This window comes from Castor canadensis, chromosome 17 (assembly GCF_047511655.1).
Source record: "Castor canadensis chromosome 17, mCasCan1.hap1v2, whole genome shotgun sequence".
Classification (NCBI taxonomy): Eukaryota; Metazoa; Chordata; class Mammalia; order Rodentia; family Castoridae; genus Castor; species Castor canadensis.
The window spans coordinates 44,542,171-44,562,819 of record NC_133402.1 but is presented as its reverse complement, the minus strand read 5'-3'; the positions used below and the strand labels follow the sequence as shown (position 1 = coordinate 44,562,819).

At 38.9% G+C, this 20,649-nt stretch overlaps 1 protein-coding gene across 4 annotated transcripts in view; it reads left to right on the top strand.

The window, feature by feature from the left end:
- Positions 1-20,649, top strand: part of Ano10 (anoctamin 10) — a 189,410-nt gene that overhangs the window by 136,133 nt on the left and 32,628 nt on the right. For 3 of the 4 annotated variants that reach the window (XM_020186305.2, XM_020186304.2, XM_074059958.1), the window contains one exon: positions 5,579-5,695. The exons of the other annotated variant lie outside the window; for it this stretch is intronic. In XM_020186305.2, coding sequence (XP_020041894.1) covers positions 5,579-5,695 — 117 coding nt within the window. The remainder of the gene's footprint in view (positions 1-5,578; positions 5,696-20,649) is intronic. 4 annotated transcript variants of the gene reach the window in all.

Genomic DNA, 20,649 nt, shown 5'->3' with positions numbered 1-20,649 from the left:
AAAGTAACTGCAATAGGGGAGACTTAGCCACTGCCATTTTATTATTTGTTTTCTGTATAGCCCTTTTTTCCTCTCATGTTATCTTCCTTTGTATTTTATCAAAAGCATGCTTGCTGTCTCTGCCAGTGGACTCCATCTGCGCCCCACCATGCTCCCTTTATATTTCCTTTCCTAACTTTTAATAAACACCATTTATAACCACACATTTTGCTTGGATTCTTCCACGTGGAAACACAAGGACCAAGGTCTTCTGAAAATACTATTTGCCTTCAACAACCCTTGGGATGTGGAAGAAGTAGACATACATGCTTGATATACCATCTTAAAATGAAAATCTCCAAAGCTTGTTTCCTTACAAGCCTAATTCCATAATATTTATTTTCAATCTCTGGTCCACTAATCATTTTTATAAATTGGCGTTTGGCATGTAATTTGTCTGGTAATCAGCAAAGGATGCTTTTTTGAAGTAGTTCTTTTGTTTGGGTGAAGCTAGGCTCTGAATGGAAAGAGGTAATGCTACAGATACAGAAATCAAATTTTCTAAGAATTCAACTCTAATTTGCATTTTCTGTTTCTGAAGAGATAGGATACACACTGCTATAAAACACAGCCGCTACTGCTGATCCTATCATAAATTTCAGAATTTTTTGCTAACGAAATGGTTCCACTCACTGTGCACCTGACACATAACTCCCAGCGCTTAACAGCCCTGCCATGAGCAAAGGCTCTAGAAAACACTTAGTACTGAGTGCTCATTTTCTATGGTCCTGTCCTTTCTTTTCTCAAACAAAACATCCTGTAATATTGCTTAATGCAAATTATTGTGGGGAATCAACGTCTTTGTATTTATTAGTTTTAAAATTCTGCCAGTCTCCCCATCCTACCCTCCCATTATTTATTTTTTTTCTTTGCATTGTTTAGGATATAATTTTGTGAAGTTTACTCTAAAAGAATATCATTGGCGAATAATTATAATCATGACCCATGAAATGTCTCCTCTGCCTACACTGGCCCCTTCTTCTCAGCCTTTCACTTGAGCGTGCTTTTCTTCAGATGCGAGTAGATTCCTATTTCATCTTAGCTTTCCTTTTACCTAAGTAATTCACTCAATATAGCTAAAACACTTGTTAAAGTTTTTTTCTTAGATCAGCTAGCATAAAGCAGTTTCCAGTCTTGAAATAGAGTTGCTGTATGGAAAATATAAGCCCTATAAACAATATTTTTAAATCTTTGAAAATACAAAAAAATTATTGATTTTTTTAAAACATAAAAAATTGACCTTTTGCTGTAAATGTTATTTAGGTTTCCAGATTAGACCACAGAACTTATTTAATTCATTATAATGACTTGAATTCTGGATTTTGGATAAAACAAAGCACTTAGAAGGGGGTCGGGGAGACCTTCTTGGCTACAGAGTCAACATTGCTTCCTTCCTGCTTCTCTCTCTTCTCAAAGCCATTCCCCTGCTACCAAAACTGCAGGTGGGTGTCTCTGCCCCAGTGTCTGCTCTGCGCCATGCACAGCATGCATGCTCTTTGCTGGGGTAGACCGAGAGAAAACATGCTAGCCCTAGCTCATTTAATTCATCAGCTAATGTCTGTGAATGGTTTGATATTCCCTAACCTTCCCAGGGATGTTTATACTTTTTAAACATGTGTTTTAAAGCAAATATGTAGTTCTGATGCTAGTTGGTGAAGGCTGGTGAGATCTCAGAGATAGAAAGACCAGATCGAGACCTCTGCCTGATGTTTCCAGGGTTTTTTGTTTTTTTGTTTTTCTATTGAAGAATTCAGAGATGATACAAAATAAGGATTTAGGAGAAGTTTTATCACAGAGCAATAATACACACTCCAGATATATGTGTGGGTTTCTCAAGAGAGAGTTGCTTTCTCTGGAATTTTGAATATCATATCTTATGGGCAAACTTTAATGGAGGGGAGGATTATTTGTGAGTTAAGGTGGGGAATTCAAGGAATGGGTCAGGATTCTCCTGGAATAGGGCTTTCTCCCCTTTTCTATACTTCTGTAGGATTGTTGGCTGCGTCATGGCATTTCATTCATCTGCAAGGCTAGTGATATGGAGAGGCCATTATAATGAAGCACAGGACAGTCAGCATCCTTCTTGATTGGCCATGTTGGTCCCAGTCAGTATTTGGTGATCTTGCTTTTTTACTGCTTGAGTGATCACATGACAGCTCTGTGGTGGCATCAGCCTTTGGCCACCAGGCAGTCTACCTCTTTATCCCTATTCCTCTCTAGCCTGTCTCAGTTCCACATAACTGGTGGCACATTTGGGAGGTAGCAAAGTGGAGGAAAATCAATGTGACATTAGGAGAGGTTAGAAGTGGGAGTGAAGGCCATCATCTAAGCACTCTGTCCCTGCTAAGTGTGCTCCCACTGCATTTGCAGAGTGAATGAGTACAAAGTGACCACTTTCCTCGGCTTCTTTTATTCTTGGTCTTAGGTTTTTAAAAAGCTGCCAGTTGTCCTGTTTACTGGGCAAATAGGCAATCAAGAGTGGGAGCTTTAGGAGCCTCACAGAGCATATAGGACATACAAATTCATTTGGTAAGTAAGGAATCCTGACCCGCCTTTTTTCCAGTGCTTGGGTTTCAGCTCAATCCTGTATTCTTTTCAAAATGAATTTCTTCCCATATAAAAGTGATATGTAACTAGCTGGGTGTAGTTACACACACCTGCAATCTCAGTACTCAGATAGTGGAGATGAAACCAGAGTTTTGGACCCATGACCCAAACACCTGGGGTTCTACATGTCAGGTCTAGCCACTTATCCCTATACACCAAATAAAGAGACATGTTGAAGGCAGAGAAAAGAAATGTATTACATGACCCTGGACATGCTGTGGGAAGAGGCAAAGTAAGCACTCAGCCCATCTTCAGCCATCTTCAGGGTATATACATGAGCTATAGCTTTAAGTAGACAAAAGCACTGGGGACAGGGGACAAAATGTATGCATAGTTAATCAGTCCCAGTCACACGTTTGTTCTGGCTGGCCTTTATCTCAGTTAAGTCTTCCAAGAAGGATTCCAAACAAGTTATTATTGCTGTCATCATTTGAGGGGAGTGATCTGGTTCCCATGCGATGCTCTGGGATGCGGCCTCTCATTTGGAGGGGTGGTCTATCCTGCAAGGCTCTGCTGTTTCTTATGGGTAGTTTTAGACCCTGTCATAAAGGTGTTATTGATCATTCCTGTCCTTCCTTGATTCCAAGGTAGCTGCAGGAGAGAGTGGCTCAGAGCAAAGGACAATAGGTACAAAATGGAGGCAGAGATGCCAAGCTTTTCTCTGGCTTTTAGTTAATTCATGGGCCCAAGTAAGGAGTCAGTGCTTTTCATTAAAAGCCATTTAAACATCTTAAGAGGTAGGAGGATTTCAAGTTTGAGACAAGCCTGGGCCATATAGTGAGACCCTGTCTCAAAAAACAAAAAAATCATTCATGAAAGTCTAAAGGTAAAGATTTTACCCATAGTGCCACCATCCAAAGGAAATCAATGCAAAATGTTGTATTTTTAAGAAAATAAACTATAAACAATTACTCATAAAAGGATGTTGCTCTATGTTTTTTATTTTGTTTCATTTTGGCTCTGGTTTTGTTTCCTGACTGAGGATCTCACTATGTATCTTAGGTTGGCCTGAAACTTGTGATTCTTCTGCCTCACTCTCCTGAGTGCTGGGATTGCAAGCATATACCACAAGGCATGACTATTACATGTATTTAAACCAGTTAAAATGGCCTCCTGTTTTGTTAATATTGCCAGATCAATACCATCTTTTTCAATTCATGAGAGTTTCATGAATAGTTCACATGGAAACCACATCACTGAGGCCTGTGGCAGCCTTGCCTAGTCACCCGGTAGCCAATTCTGGTTCCTGCAGACTTAACACACCTTCCAGATGCTGTGCATCCAGGGGAAGATGTTCTTCCTCAGTAAGATTTTGTTTTGTTTTGTTAAGCTAATTCTCACCCACTAAGACTCTGGGGAAGTAGACAAGGGTACAGATTTGTTAAGCAAGATAGAAAGGGACAAGTTTTAGTGGAGCACTGGCAACTTAATGCCACCCAGTTTCTGAAAAATACAGACGTCTTTTCATCCACTAATTTGTTTATTTCTTATCTATTATACTGAGATATAATTTTATATATTATAAAATGGAATAAAATAATGGCATAGTATAGTGGGGGCTTTAAATTATTTTCCTCTTATTCTTTGTAGAGTATATCCAGGTTCTTGTTAATTCAGTTCTTTTAGTTTAGAAATACAACATATGAGATCATCTGATCAATGCTGTATTATCTGCTTGTCTTCCTACTATGAACTCCTAATCAGTGTTGTCCTTGGTTGTGGCAGTAACATTGACATGGTGCCTACCAACCCCTGGTCTACTCCAGATCACTTGTTAAAGCCAGGCAATGCCTGGCCTGATAGGCTTCTTTGGATTTGCAAATCCTCTGGTCGAATTATTGCTTGTTCTGGTGTAATTCTGACTTCCTTCACCAGTTCATGTCTTTCCCAGGAGATACACTTACTGTTTATTCCTTGTCCTTCTTTTGAAAATATTACAGCAAGGAATTCATTTAGTTTTTTTTAAACTGTCTTCTTTTTCTATCAGTAATTCAGTATAACGCATTTTAAAGACTGCTCCATCTCTTTCATTGATTTTAAGTGACTTTTAATTATTTTTTACCTTTAAAAATGCACAGCTTTTAATGTTCAGAAACTCCTGCTGTCATCACAGAAGGTATATTCTTTATAGATTGTTTGGATGTCTCTGGGTGTTGGTCTTGGATCACACGACGATGCTGAGTTTGGAGAAGCATCAATCGGTTGAGGCTGCACCCCTGAAGAACAGAATTACCAATGGAAACTTAATTATAAATACCATATCATTGTGTTATAGAGAACTTTGTGATGCTGGTGTAGAAGGGACATACAGGTTTCAAGGAGTCTGTGCTTTAATGGATACACTCTCCATTTCCGTGTACCTGCCCTACTGACGATGGAGTCATCAGCATAAGATTACAGTCAGTTAATTAGTGTTTACCAATTATTATGTCATGAAAGAAACAGCACCAGACACTGTTGGGAGTGGGTAGAGGATTCAAGGCACCTTGTATTTACAACACATGCACATGAACCGTAACTTCACGTGCAGCGCAGCACAGGAGGCTCTTGTTGGGCAGAGAATGCAGTGGTTCTGCAAATGCTGTACATGAAATGTGTTGTCAATTAAGGCACAGGGAGAAAAAATTGTGTGGAAGACTTCAGAATAAGCTTTAGTTTCTATAAAATGTTGAGAAGAGCCTATGGTATCAATTTATAGTGATTACTGAGTTTTTAAAGAATAAAGCAAAGTAAGCTAATAATTATGGAATGGTCCCCAGTGGGATGGCTAATATAACTCACAGGCCTGGGTGGTCTTTGATATTTGAAAGGGCAATAATTAGAAAGTACTTAAGATTAGAGGAAAGAATCCCAGATCACTTAGGCACTAACCTGCTTCCTTGCCCATGTGGGTGAATGTATGCCAACAACACATGCTCTTTCTTGTTTTCAGCATGCACTCCTGGCTTTAAAGTTTATACTCGCATTTGCCATACCAGATAAGCCACGGCATATCCAGATAAAGCTGGCCAGATTGGAATTTGAGTCTTTGGAGGCCCTCAAGCAGCAGGTAAGAGCAACTGTCCTGAAAAAATGAATGTACAGAATTTCTTTAGAAAATGATAGGAACCATAATTCACAGCAGTTCTGCCAAACATTTTCTTCAGCATTGAGTTACTAATTTAAATAAGTGAATGCAGAGGACTCCAGTTTAGAGTGATATAGCAAAACCATTAGCAACAGGTAGGTTTAAAGCACTCAACTAAGCAAACAAAAATGTTCAAGCAATGTTACATAAAAAACAGAACTAGCATTTGGCAAAAGAACGAGAGATTTCTAAGAATCACACTATAGTTCCCTATAGTTTGTAATTCTACCTTCCACAGAATCATGAAGGGAAAAGTGAGTACACAGAATCCTGAAGAGTATCTTGCAGAGAGTAAGGGAAAATGAAAGGAGTATGGGTAGAAGCCACAAAAATTGCCAGGAAAGAAGACAGTAGTTCTCAGTGATTTCCATATTTGCCAGGAGAAACTGAGAGAGAGACAGACAGACAGAACTGCCATGCATAAGCTCACCATTTGGTGCTTTTCTGCCTGTAGGGAGACAGAGGATTCCTAAACGTCCAGAGCTAGTTATCTTCAGTAGCAGTTTAAGCAACAAGAGAATCAATAAGGCAATATTTTCTAAGGGGACAAGCTCTAGGTCTAGAACTTCTTGGAACACACAGTCTCTTCAGCCTCCAAACCACTTTGCACAAGAAAATTTTCTTCTTATGGTTAGGGAATTGGAAGTGAGGAGAGGGGATCCTCCGTTAGAGCAGTATCTGCCCTGATTAGGTAGGCTTACCCCCAAAGAGGACTCATGATAAAAATCATAAGATTTTTATCAGAAAGAGGGAGAACCTAGGCCCTCCAGCCAGAGCTGTGCTTATGTTGCCACATAGAAATTGAGAAGACTAAGTTCCCTGTGTCTCCTAGAGGCAGGGCAGAGTCACTTTTGGCACCTAGGTTAACCAGTGTGACTGTAATCTTAAACCAAAACCCATCAACCATCATGCTTCTTAGCAGATACTGGAAGTGTTGGCGAGAAACCTACTCTTACCACTGTTATTTAGCTTGTTCTGGAAGTACTTATCAGCACAGTTACATAAGAGGAAGCGTGAAGAAGCTCAAGTAACTAAAGAGGAAAGTTTATCAGTACTTGACAATTAGAGGATTGTATATCTCAAAATCACTGAATAAGTTACTAAAGAGGCAGGTTATAAAGTTCATCTAAAACCACTGTTTCCTTCCATAAGAGGTAATGACCACTAAAAATATTGTTGAAGAAAAATTCCCATTCACAGAAGAAACCAAATATTGGTGGTAATTTGTTAAAACAATATGAATAATCTAGAGAAATTTTAAAAATTTTTTCTTTTATTCATATGTGCATGCAATGTTTAGGTCATTTCTCCCCCCTTTCCCCCGTCTCCTTTCTTATCCACCCCCACACCCTCCCTCTCCCCGCCCCACACCCTCGATACCAGGCAGAAACTCTTTTGCCCTTATCTCTAATTTTGGTGAAGAGAGAGTATAAGCAATAATAGGAAGGAACAAGGGTTTTTGCTAGTTGAGATAAGGATAGCTATACAGGGAGTTGACTCACATTAATTTCCTGTGCGTGTGTGTTACCTTCTAGGTTAATTCTTCTTGAACTAACCTTTTCTCTAGTTCCTGGTCCCCTTCTCCCATTGGCTTCAGTTGCTTTAAAGTATCTGCATTAGTTTCTCTGCATTGAGGGCAACAAATGCTATCTAGTTTTTTGGGTGTCCTGCCTATCCTCATACCTCCCTTATGTGCTCTCGCTTTTTCATGTGATCAAAGTCCAATCCCCTTGTTGTGTTTACCCTTGATCTAATGTCCGCATATGAGGGAGAACATACAATTTTTGGTCTTTTGGGCCAGGCTAATCTCACTCAGAATGATGTTCTCCAGTTCCATCCATTTACTTGCAAATGATAAGATTTCATTCTTCTTCATGGCTCCATAAAATTCCATTGTGTATAAATACCACATTTTTAGAAGAGAAATATTTTTCAAACTCTCCTGGGATCAAGAAATTAAGTCTTATAAAACTTCGATGCCAATTCATATAGGTAGAAGTAAACATTTGAGGGCTGGCAGTATGGCTCAAGTGATAGAGCAATGGCCTGGCAAGTGCAAGACCCTGAGTTCAAACTACAGTACTAAAAAAGGAAAAGAAAAAGAAAAAAAATAAACATTTGAAAATAGAAAGGAAACTTTTGACAAAGAAGAAAAATGGGTTCACTAGCTCTGCCAGATATTAAAATGTATTCTGAATAATAAAATAATTAAATACATTTTATATTAGGGAAGAAGTGGACAAGTAAGTAGAATAGAGCAGAGTTCCTAAATGGACCCAAATAGAACTGGCAATTTAGTTGATGGGCAGGAGTGACATTTTGGGTTAGTGGAAAAAAGATTATTTGTTACCTGGTTTAGTGATAAATAGCTGTTTGGAATATCAGTACATTTGGTTATACCTTATTACTCATGACTCCTTCCATCAACTCCAATCTAGAGAGTAGAGAGATTTAAAATTAAAAACTTAAACCCAGGGCTGGGGATGTGGCCCAGTGATAGAGCACTTGCCTATCATCCACAAGGCCATAGACTAAACCACCAGCACCTCAGGAAAATAAGAAAAAACTTAAACCATACAGTGGTTACTTAAAAAAGCCAGGTACATCCTCTAATGAAAAGTGCCTTCCTTCTCAGGACAAAAAAAAAATCTTAAAGGAAAATATTGATAAAGTAAAATACTTGAAAATTTAAAACTATTATATTACAAAAAATAAACAAACTCAAAAGATGAATTGGACAAACTGGGAAAATATTTGCACATGTGACAAGGGGTTAACATCTTTAATTTACAAGAAATTTTTTATAAATCCATAAAAAAAGACAACCCATTAATTACAGGGTAATGAGGAGGTGCAGAACCTCTCTTTGAAAGGAATGTGAGTTGGAATGCCAGTGAAACACCATGGTTCACCAGGCTGTTGAAATATGTTGATAGCCTGTTGGGATAGATATCTCTCATACATGATTAGCAGGTGTGCACAGTGGTTCAACCTTTCTGAAATACGGTTGAATTGAAATTTAAATTATCAGCAACACAAAATGACTCTTGCTAAGGAAATAGCTATGCTTGCATTATACCAAAATACAGTCATTGAAACATTTTTATTAGCAAAACTTGGGAGGCAACTAATCTTCAGTAAAGACTGGTTAAATAAATTATGGTATATCCATATAATAAAATTCTATGATCCTCTCTTTTAAAAAAGATCCGCCTGTGCTAGCGTGTACATGTGTGTGCGTGTACATGCATGTGTTTTGTTAAATGGAAAAAGCAAGGTATGAAACAACCCAGTCCCCTTTGAGTCAAATTACAAAGAGAAGAAGAAGGAAAGCAAACAGAAATGGATGACTGCCTGACAGGTGCATTCATGTTTCTTGGACAGGCTCAGAGGAAGCCACAAACAGTCAGTGCTTTGGTAGAGAGGGATTAAGATTTCTGTTTCGATGCACCATTAAAATTTTCTGGCCATGCGCACATTTGCTCAGTTGGTTTTCACATGAACGGGAATCCCCTGGGAGGCTTGTTACTTGTCAGTCATGGTCTGTATTCTTTTCTTCACTTACACCACGAATGTGAGTAAGTGAGGAATGAAGACGTCCTTCATGTTGTTGGATTGAATACTTCCTTTATTTCTCGTAGACATTTCAGACACATGGGCACATCTTCCACATACTCTTCCTTCTTTTTTCCTTTTTAACAAACATTCATATTCTTTTTTTTTCCATTTTCTTTTTTTTAGTAAAGAAAAAGTAAACATCAGATGAAATGCAAGCATATTTTATACATGGAGTTTGAGGCCACATGTTAAGTGTGGACCCCAAGGGGCAATGTAAGGCCAAGTGGAGTTTGTAAATTCCTCCGTAAGCCTCTCAGGTGAAGTTGCAGTGACTCCAAAACTAGAAAACAGAGCCATGGGCCAGGACTGAGGCATGCAGTCAGCCAGCGTTTTTTGTATTTGCTTTCTCTGAAGGACAACCTGGGATGAAGTAGGTGGGGTAGGCAGAGTGCGGCACCTCCAGACAGCCCTTCTCCTCAGGCTCTATGGAATGTGGGGGAAGGGGAGAGGGGACAGTTTTAGGGGCCTCAATTTTCATATATTCAACTTACATATGTAGTCTTTCCTAAGACTACAAGAACACCTGGGGTCTGCTGGTTCATTCTGGCCATCCATGGCTACCTGTCCTTTCATAGTGGCCCTTCTGCCACTTTCAGAAGGAAGGCACACCTCTCTCCAATCCTGAACCCTAGCCTGTGCCTTGATCCCAGTATAAAAACCTTCTAAAATGTGTCGGGAACTAAGCTGCATTTGATAAACTCACTCCTGTCTCCCGCCCACCCAAACCAAAGCATTTAATTAAAGCATTAAATGCATTAAGACATGCATTTAAATTATCCAAAATTTTAGGTTCAATAATTGTCAAAATGTGCATTATATTTTTTTAAAATTTTTCTAATTTATGCACCAGTAATACTGGTAATGATCAATCAATACAGAAAAAAAATTAAATATACAGAGAGATCTATGTCACAGGAAAACTTAGAAACTTATAAAATTCAATTTATATTATCATAGCAAAGTATGAGAGAATATATCTATCTCTCAAGCAAAAACTATGCTTTATTAGGATAAAATTCCTTGGGAGAAATGGAAAAAGTATGACTTCAAAAAGAAAAAAATTACTATTAATTATGAGCATATCCATGTGTTTTCAGATGGCTAATGGTAGATATCACATCATTGCATTGCTTAAAGTCTCTTGTAAATCTTTAAAAGAATGACTTCATAGTTTATTTTCATGTTAGTATTTACCATATGCTGGAAAATACATTTTGCAGCTATTTAATTTATGATGAAACATTTCAGATGTCAATTTAAAATTGTGTAGGAGGGCACATTTTCTTAAAATTTTTAGACAGTATATAAACAACCAAACAAAAACTAAAAATATAAATTGTCTCTATAGAGTTTCAGTGAGTTTTCCTTGGTGACACTTGCAGTGACATTTTGTAGACTGATTCAGGCAACTTCCTGACTGGCGTGTGCACCTCTCACTCAAAGTCAAGGCAAATCTTGCTTCATGTTAACAAAGCTTTCCTCTCACTTGTGTCTTTAGTGGCTCCACATTTTTGTCTGAAAAGCAAAGGGTCTTCACTGAGGTATTGGATATCATTAACATGTTTTCTGTTATTAAATACATTACCTGAAAGCCTGAAGCAGGGCTGTTGTGTTCAATGTTGGGATGTTGTGGGTTTGTGTTCACTGTGGATGTGGCTAAATGACCTCTCCAGTCATGTCAGCTCTGTGGTTCCCATACTTTCAGGTGCACTCCACCTAAGAGTGAAGCTGATTCAAAAAGAAGGTCTGTTTACACTCCTCATTACTGATAAACAAAACACTGACCAAAATCCGAACTCATATTACTTCAGAAGAAGAGGAAATTGCAAAGATTTTATGTGATTTGGAGCTTTTTCTCCCGTGGGTGTAAGATGTGACTCTGATTAACATTGCCTTGTAAGAAAAGGAGATTTCAGTGAAGATTTGCTGTTGTGTTCTGGAGAGACAGATGTCGAACAGGCTTAGACTCAGTAGAGTCATCAAATGCCTTTAAACAGGATGTCTCTAGCTTGCCCTACAGTTTTGTGTGTGTGTGTGTGTGTGTGTGTGTGTTTCTGGGGACTGAACCCAGGGCCTTCTGCAAGCTAAACAATGTTCTACCACTAAGCTACATCCCCAGCCTAAAGATAGCTTTTATGTTTCTGTACCATCAAGAGGGCAAGAGGGCATGAGGGCTGTTGTGGTCGGGATCTTACAAACCCAGGAAGAGCATTCCTTCTTCCCTGCTTCCTCTACCTTTTTTCTCAGTCCATGAATGAGAAGTCCAGGGTGAATTTTGGGTAGAAGACATGGTAGCAGCTGCCTGTCTCCTGCTGATCGGGGATTCATTGCACAATGACATTGCTGCATGGGCTACCCCCTTTTGTGCAGCTTACCTGTAAACTGTTTCTGTTTCTAGGGCATAGTTTTTTTTTTCCCCCCTTTTCTTTAATCTGACATTTTGCCATCTGCTTTGTAACTGAGTGCAGCCTCTACTCACTGCCCTTCCCTTTACCACAAGCAGAGAGGCTTCTGCTGGGTCCCCAGGCAGTTTCTGGGCACAGATCAAACATGGAGCTACCAAACCACATTTAAGAATAAATCTCATTAATTCTTGACCTATCCCTGGATTCTTCTATTGTTAAATTACTAGAAATTGACAGTAGCTTGCCAATAGAAATTGTTACTACTTCTGAATGATTATTATTTTTTATTTAGATTTGAATTTCTATTTTGCAACTCAGTTCCCATTTTATGGAGAAAGTATAATAGAGAAATTTAAGACATCAGACAGTTCTTAAGTAAGGCTGTGCTTTTCAAACATAAAACTTTTTTTAAAACACTTGGCTGGGCCATGTGCCCTAAAGATTCTGATTCTCTAAATCTGAGGTAAGGGTCCAAGGACCTATATTTTAAAACCCCTCCTGTTACTCCACACCTCCTTCCCCAGGCCCACCCTGCAGAAAAGCTAGGTCCCAAGCACAATCAGGTGAATGCATTGCCAGTAAATGGGGCATTTTGGATGGTCCTCTTTTCTTTGAATGCAGCATCTAAGATTAAGACACTGTCCCAGATGTAACAAAAGAACCATGAAGAGTAGAAAGATAGCAAAAGTGATTTGTTAGCAAAGCAGAATTGCTCTTTGAAATGTGAATCAGGCAGTTCAGGTAAGTTGTCAGGACTTGGAGTTTTATTACCAAGTAGGTGGGATTACTAAGTGAGAAACTGAGGCCCCTTCCCAAATGCTTTGATGACTGCCTGAGTATGGGAAGTTATATGCCTGTCTTTTGAGAAGGTGAGAACAAGTGATCCTCTTTGCCCTTCCTGGGTTAGCAGTAACAGTGGAAGGTCATATAGCAGTCATCATACCCTAAAGGTAAATGTACAACCTTGATATGGAGTAGGAGTTTGTAAGGAGGAGATAAGGCCATGTGGTACAGGCTGTGGGCCATCTGAGATTTTATGATTCCACCTCTGAGAAGGGAAATGGAATCACAGCCTGGAACATTTTCTTAGTCCTGCTCAGGTTTACCTAGCTGCCTGTGCCTAACAAGTGCTGTGAAGAAGCAAGCTCTGGGCCAGATAGCCTCTTTGTGCCTCAGTTTTTGTTTTTTTAAATGAAAGGCTGGATTCCATGGTCTGTGGGAAGGCCCAGAAATTGACCTTTTTATCAGCACATCTAGTGATGCTGATGTGGAGCCCTGAAGGCCATTGGAAACAGTGCTCTGTATATGCTGTTATTTGCCCAGCTTGTGATAGGAGGTGTTGGAGAACACTGCTGTGAATATGGAAGGAAAAGTACTGGAAACAGAGCTTTTGTCATTATCAAATGGAGGCTGTGGGATGTTTCTAGAAATATAGGCAAACTAGATACACTTAGAGGTGAGAGGAAAACCAGGAAAAGTAAGTTTGCTTTGCAAAGGGCATTACACACAACTAGGCTTCAGTCAGTTGAGACCTTTAGGAGGAATTCAAGACAGCAAATACCATGCTAGTTGATGCCCTTTTATTCCTTTTCAAAATGATTTATTCAACTCTCAGTCATTTCCAGATCCAATTAAAAATAGAAAGGAGCCTTATCCAGGAACCATTTGATAACTCCATGGCCTGGAGCACAAGGTCACAACTTCCCATCCTGAAACTATCCCCACTTGATTGGCCCCTCTGGGCAGCCAGCCTGCCCCAAGCCCAGAGTGCACACAAACCAGGGAACAGGGGCAACTGCCTTTGGAAACAGTTACAAGAGCAAGATAAGGACTTTAAGAAGGCACCACAATGCTAATTGTAGCTGGCATGTAGTGGATGGGACTGTGAACCAAGCTCTGTGTGTGTGACTTCAGAACACTTCTCAGCGTAGGGTCCATTAGCCTCTTGCAGGTGATTCTTCACACAGCAGATTTCCCTCCAAATGATAAACAGTAACCTTCTTGAAAGGCAGTAGATGCACTAACAAATGTTGGCTCCTGTGCACCTCTGTGGTCTCCTCCCCTGTCATTTTTCCTCTCACTTTTGGGTCTAGCAGGATCCCTAAGCACCCCTGCTACTTTGTAACTCTGACCACCTTGGACCTGCCCTCTGTGGTCAGTCTCAGACCCCACCTCCTGGGGAGAGCTTCTTCTTCCCCCCCCCTCCCCACTGCCACTGTGTGATGTGGGACCCATTTCTGAGTGTCAGCCCATTGTGCTTGGTTTTGCTTCCATCTCTCCTGTGAGCCGTGAGGTCCTGAGGCCCAGGAACTGCCTCGCATAGCCTTGTGCCAGGAGACTCTCTGTAAATCTTTGCTTAATCAGACTGAGTTTGTTGACTCACACATAGTTCAGAAGCCAATGTATTAAATAAATGACAAATGATGTCCTTGGACAAAAAAAGAGCCTTAAAATAGATACTAGGGCAAAAATAGAAACAAGTCATGTATTTCTCTGGGATCACTGGGGAACAGAAGGCATTTTGAGGAATTATACATGAGCACTTTACAAGGACTCCATGCCTCACTTTGGTAAAGCTTAAATCCTGTTTTTCAAAAAAAAAAGATCTGTGGTTAATATCAATAACAATGGTAGTTCCCAAAGACTGTAAAATAACCCTAGTAGAGGCAGATAGAATTCTAAAACCCTTGTACTTGTTAGCTAGAAACTGACTAACAAAGCCAGGCTCTGGAACAGCTCCTTACCACTGATGAATGTAAAGAACACAGAGGTATCCAGACATTAAAATATGACTACAACTGTTTTTGTTTTACAGCCCTTTGAAATTATCCCCTGCCTGTCACGTTTGTGGTGCTAGGGTTTGAACTCAGGGCCTTGTGCTTGGTAGGCAGATGCTCTGCCACTTGAACCAAGACCTCAGCCCCTGACTCTAGCTCTTGGAAGCCTTCTGGTGGTTTTTATCTTCCCCAGTCAACAATCTATGTCATTTCCTATTTGTCTCATTTGTGTTCTAAGCAAAACTTAAAAATTTGTATCTCTTAACTTTTCAACCAAGTGCAAGACACATGGCTAAATCAGAACCAGCTTTATTGTTCCTTGTGGAACTACTGATGAGGCCATGAGAGTAAATGAGCTTTAGCATTTTCCTAGTCACTGTATGAATAGAGCAGAAAAAGTGTAGACTGAAGGGGTCTTTTCCATAGGTCTGTTCGTGGGAGTCACTGTGCAGAAGATGTGCTGGCCATGTGCTTTGGGCCATGTTCAAATATGTCATTTCAATGTGCCAGCATCATAAACAAGAAAATTACTCCATAAGGAATTAGTCTGAAAACTTAAGAATGTTTTAATACTATGTACTTAAAAACAACAACAAAGATCTATTCTGAATGATAGTCTCAGATTCTGCATTAATTAACAATTACTTTGCCTTTAGGACCAACACATGTAAGATTGTTCTTTTCTAGATAAATACCAGGAACTGGCTGTTACATATCTGGGCATTTACTTTTTTACTAAGTGTTGTAGTATTAAAGGAGTACATTGTTAGAGCAGAAGTTATAAAGATGCACTTGAGGATGGAGCCCATGATAGAGCACTTGCCTAGCATGTGCCAGTCACAAAGATCCATAGCGGTGTTTATGTTACTGAATCCAACTCCATGTACTCGCCACTCAAAAAGGACTCAGTGAATCTAGAAATTGTTGGGACAAGGAAAAAGATTTATTTGGTAAGCCAGCAAGACTGAGGAGGTGGTAGACTAGTGTCCAGAAAGACCATCTTAACACAAGGTTTTTTTGATGGTTGTTTTGTTGTTTCATTTTGCTTGTGGTACTGGGGATTGAACCTAGGGCTTTGCAGTTTCTAGGCAAGCACTCTACCACTTGAGCCACACCTCTTGGCCCCTTTGTTTTTGTCTTTTAGAGGTTGGTTCTCACTAACTTTTGCCTGGGATGGTCTTGAATGGTGATCCTTCTGGCTCCTGAGTAGCTGCTAGGTTGTGTGCAACCATGCCCGGTTTAGCACAGATTTTTAAGCTCCTTTTCTCTTCAGAAGGAAATTGTTGATGGTAATCTGTTGATTTGCTTCAGTCAAATAGGGAGGAGGGTGATGAGGGAAGTTTTGGGTAAACCAACTGTGTGCTGCTAGTTTAAATGATTAGCAGAGTACTGTGTGCTTAGGGAGGCATGGCTTCTCCCAGCAAGAATAACCCTAAGTGTGGCTACATTGCCCAACAGTGTAAATGTCCTTAGTACCACTGAACTGTATGCTTAAAATGGCTAACATTGTAAATTTTATGTCATATATCTTACTACAGTAAGAATAACAAATTATTAAAGAAAAAGATTTGCTGTTAACTTCATTGTCTGTGACTACCAGGCTAGAAGCTTCTAGGAAAGGATTACTCCAAGCACCCAGAATTTATATTTATTGAATGAGTGAATCACTAAGTTAACATCAGTAGGGGCAAAGCCATCACTAGCTCTTTGACTTAGAAATCATCTTCTGTGAGTCGTATTTACATATCCCATCTTCAGAGTACCATTATTAAACACCACATGTAGGTATCATATTTTCTTTAACTTTTATTTTGAATTGCTATTGAATTGCTACAATAGGAAATCTTTTTAATCTTTTTTAATATAGTAAATATTATTTTTCCACTGGTTTCCATTGCCATAGGATCTCAACAATATGATTTGAATTAGTATATCGTGCAGTTTCCTAGCAATTGATAGGGTAGGAAATAGTGACTTTTTAAAAAGATTTTTCTATTGAACATGCTTCATGTTATTCACTACATCACAAAACAGGCATGACTGGCTTATAAGAAATAAATATCTATATCATATAAAGACATTTAAAATATTTTTGTTATATGAATAAGTCAATAATAAAACCACTATTTCAATCATTGTAAAGGGATTGTTCATCTGAGAAAACCTTGGCAGAGTTAAAATAAACTTTTCAAAAAACAAAACTTGCTACCAAAATTAAGGCAGTGGTAAGTATTTAATTTTGCTGTTCTCAGATTAGTACTCAAAATTCAGTAGTGAAAACCTGGATAGGATTATAAACCAAGACATCGTTGCAGTGAAAGTTTCCAAGAAAGAGTATCATGAGTCAAAATCCAGTGTCGTGATGGCAGTTTAGGATTTAAATGTTTAATGTACAAAATAATGAGTTTCATTATGACATTTTCATACATACATGCTAACTTACATTCTTTCAAGAGTGGCATAGCAGATTTATTTTGTTGAGGAGCCTCCATACTGATTTCCGTAGAGGCTATACTAATTTACATTCCCACCAATGGTGTATCAAGGTCCCTAAATTGCATCCTCACCATCATTTGTTATTTGTTTTCATGATGATTTCCATCCTGATGAGTGAGATGGAATCTCAGTGTAGTTTTGATTTTCATTTCCCTAATGGCTAAAGATGTTACACATTTTTCGTGTGTTTATTGGCCATTTGTGTTTCTTTTCAGAACTGTCCATTTAATTTGGCCACTTATTGATTTGATTATTTGATTTTGTGGAGGTTATTCCTTGAGTTCTTTATATACTCTGGATATTAATCCCTTGTCAGATGAATAGATGGCAAAGATTTTCTCCCATTCTCTAGACTGTCTCTTCACTCTGGTAATTGTTTCCTGTGCTGTATAGAAGCATGTTAATTTGGTGCTGTCCCATTTGTCAGTTCTTGCTATTATTCCTGAGCTATTGAAGTTCTATTCAGAAAGTCATTGCCTATGCCTGTATCTTGGAATGTTTTTAGGGAATATAGACTTGTGAAAGAATCCCTAAGAACAGCATACTTATCATGTGTCCCTTTCTTCTAAGAATAGAAGCAGAAAAAAAGAAATGTTTGAATTTAATAATTCTTTGAAATACTACCTAATTAAAGGAAAATAATCACTTCACACAAATAATGCTTCTGAGGACATAAACACTAATATTTTAATGAACCCATGGGTAAGTCAGAATGAAAATACAGATAATTAAAAATCAGTCTCAAATGTATTCAGTGCACTTGGCCCTCTGTATCTGTGGGTTCACAGCTACAGAGTCAACCAATTGCAGACTGAAAATATTCTGAAAAACACCCCTGCAGTAAACATATACAGACTTTTTTTTTTATATCATCATGTCCTAAACACTACCATACAGCAATTATTTGCATAGCATTTACATTGTGTTAGGTATTACAAGTAGTCCAGAGTAGATTTAATTTATACAGAAGGATGAGTGTATGTCATATGTAAACCTTGTGCCATTTTATATAAGGAACCTGAGCATCCACAGATTTTGGTACCCATGGGAGAGGGGTCCTGAAACCAATCCACACTGATACCAAAGGACAATTGTATATACTATAACCAAAGTTCAAAAATAAAATAGACCAGAAAAATCTCTATATTATGTAACTATCAAATGTTAAGAATTGAAAAACTCTGTAGAAATGATCCTGTCCCAAACCTTGGTTTTATAGAGTGAGGAATAGGTCTCCAGCTGTGGTTGTCAGCTTCCCAGATGGTCCGTAATGATCCTTGTGTCTTAGTATTTATGTCCCTCCCCCACCTTGTATTTTGGGTTTTTTATGTAACCAGCCGAATATTGCAGAAGTGGTGGTTATGTCTCTTCTGAGGCTAGTTTATAAAAACCAAAAACATAGTGGCCTCTACCTTCTTCTCCCTTTGAATTGCTTACTCTTGAGAAGCTAGCTGTCATGTCAAGAGGACCCTCAAGAAGCCAGAAGAGAGGCTGTCATGACCAGGAAATGGCCTGTTCCCAGCAGCCTAGATTTTCTACACTAGAAGTTGGCAACTTCTTTTTCTGTAAAGAAAAAAGAAATATTAATCACAAATATCCAGTTGTCCTGGAGTAGTGTAAAAATAGTCATAGGCAATATGTCAGTAAAAAAGAATGGCTGTGTTCCAATAAAACTTTATCTATAAAAATGGGCTGTGGGCCAGGCAGATTTGGCTTTGAACCCTAGGTTGCCAGCCCCTCCTTTAGCTTAGGCCAGTTTTCAGATGACCACATTTCTTGCCTCCAGTTTCACTAAGCTTCACAGAAGCTGTGAGCCAAAGCTACCTAGTTGCTCCCAAATTCCTGACCCACTAGAAAGTGGGATAATAAATGGTTTTTTTAAGCCACTAAGTTTTAGAATGATAAGTTATACAACTAATGCACCAGTAATCAGGAAAAGAGGCCGGGTGACCTATGAGTCACATTTGGCTATGAGTTAATTGTTTCAGCTAGGTGATGGGTACATAGGGGTCCTTATTCTGTCTACTTTTGTGTAATTAAAAAAAAAAAGTTGATACCTAAAAAAGAATAAGAAAATTGTCTAAAATCAGACAGTAAGTCATAAAGCCTGGTGCTTCCCATCCAGGCCTCTGGCTCTGAAGTCCTGTGTTCTCTTGGTTACCTCTCCCTTCATAAGTAACAACCAGTAAATACTTAGCCATCTGGCTATGTTTTCCCCACAGTTCTGCACCACCTTAGCACCTCCAACTCATCATCCAAGGGAGTTCTTAGGACTTAGATACTACTGCTGTTAAGCCATCCTTGAGGCCTTATTCCTCTCTCTTTATACTGTACAGAATAAAACTAGTCAGAGAAGAGAGATGGAGACTTGCTCACTGTGATCTGAAATATAATAATACCTGAAGTTTACATTATCAGTGAGTTTTGCTATTAACAGAATACCAGCAACTCATTATCTTTATTAATTCTCACACAGCCTATCAAAATAGGCCCTTTAGGTCTCTTTATGGCATTTTATTTTATTCTTTTTATTTTTGCTATGTAGCCCAGGTTGATCTCAAACTTGGTATGTAGCCCAGATTGGTCTTGAACTCTCCATCCTTCTGCCTCAGCCTTCTTAGTACTGAGATGACTGTTCCTGCCTGGCTCAATGCAGCATTTTATATTAGACATTAAATAAAATCAAATCACTTTGTGAAAGTACCTAGCACAGAGCAGGTTCTAAAGCAGTGAGTTTACCTTCCCTTTATAAGCCTTTTGAAACTGGAAATAGTCCTAGAAGGGTTTTAATTGGCATTGTAAGTAAGCTAATGTTGTGACTGTTAAATACACACAGTGGATGTGTGAAGTGCCATGTCTGTCTTTCGATCCATTGCACTAAGTGGACATACTTGCCTCCCCAGACTGGTTGATGAGTGACTTTATTTAAATCTGTGGATCTAGTGAGGCTAAGTAGATGGGTCTGGATTATTCTGATCCTGTGTTTTCCCATGATAACCATGAAGGGTTAGTATTGGGTTTTGACCATTTTCTGGAGGCTTAACCAGATATTCTTGGTGATACCATTTACAAATGGTAGAAAATTGTGTGAACAAGGCTTCATAAGAAAGTGTTGAGAGAGAAAAAAGTGAAAACTAGACCCATTTAAATGCCACCAGCTTAGAAATCTGTTTAATCTGTACTTTCCTGTTCTTGAAATGTGGTTGCAAGTAGATGAATTTTATCCCTGATACTTTTTTTAGGTTGTTTTATTGCTGCAGCCTTTGAACTAGAGTTCACAGGCAATTAGTTATTAAGCTGCCAGATAACTATGCTGTTAAGACTGTCACTATAAATTCTTGATCTTTATCCCAACCAATTTAGAAAACATCTTGTCATCCACTATTTGGAAAATTGATGAATCTCAAGATTCTCTCCAGTTCTTCATTCAAGTGGCTCACAGCAGTTTGTATGGGAAGACTTGCAGGCTCTTCTGTTTGAATTGTCCTGGAAAAAATGATAGGCATATTTTTAATTTGCAGGTCTGGTTTTAGTCACAGGCATGAGAGAAAATGAACTGCCAAGTGTTTGGGAAATAAGT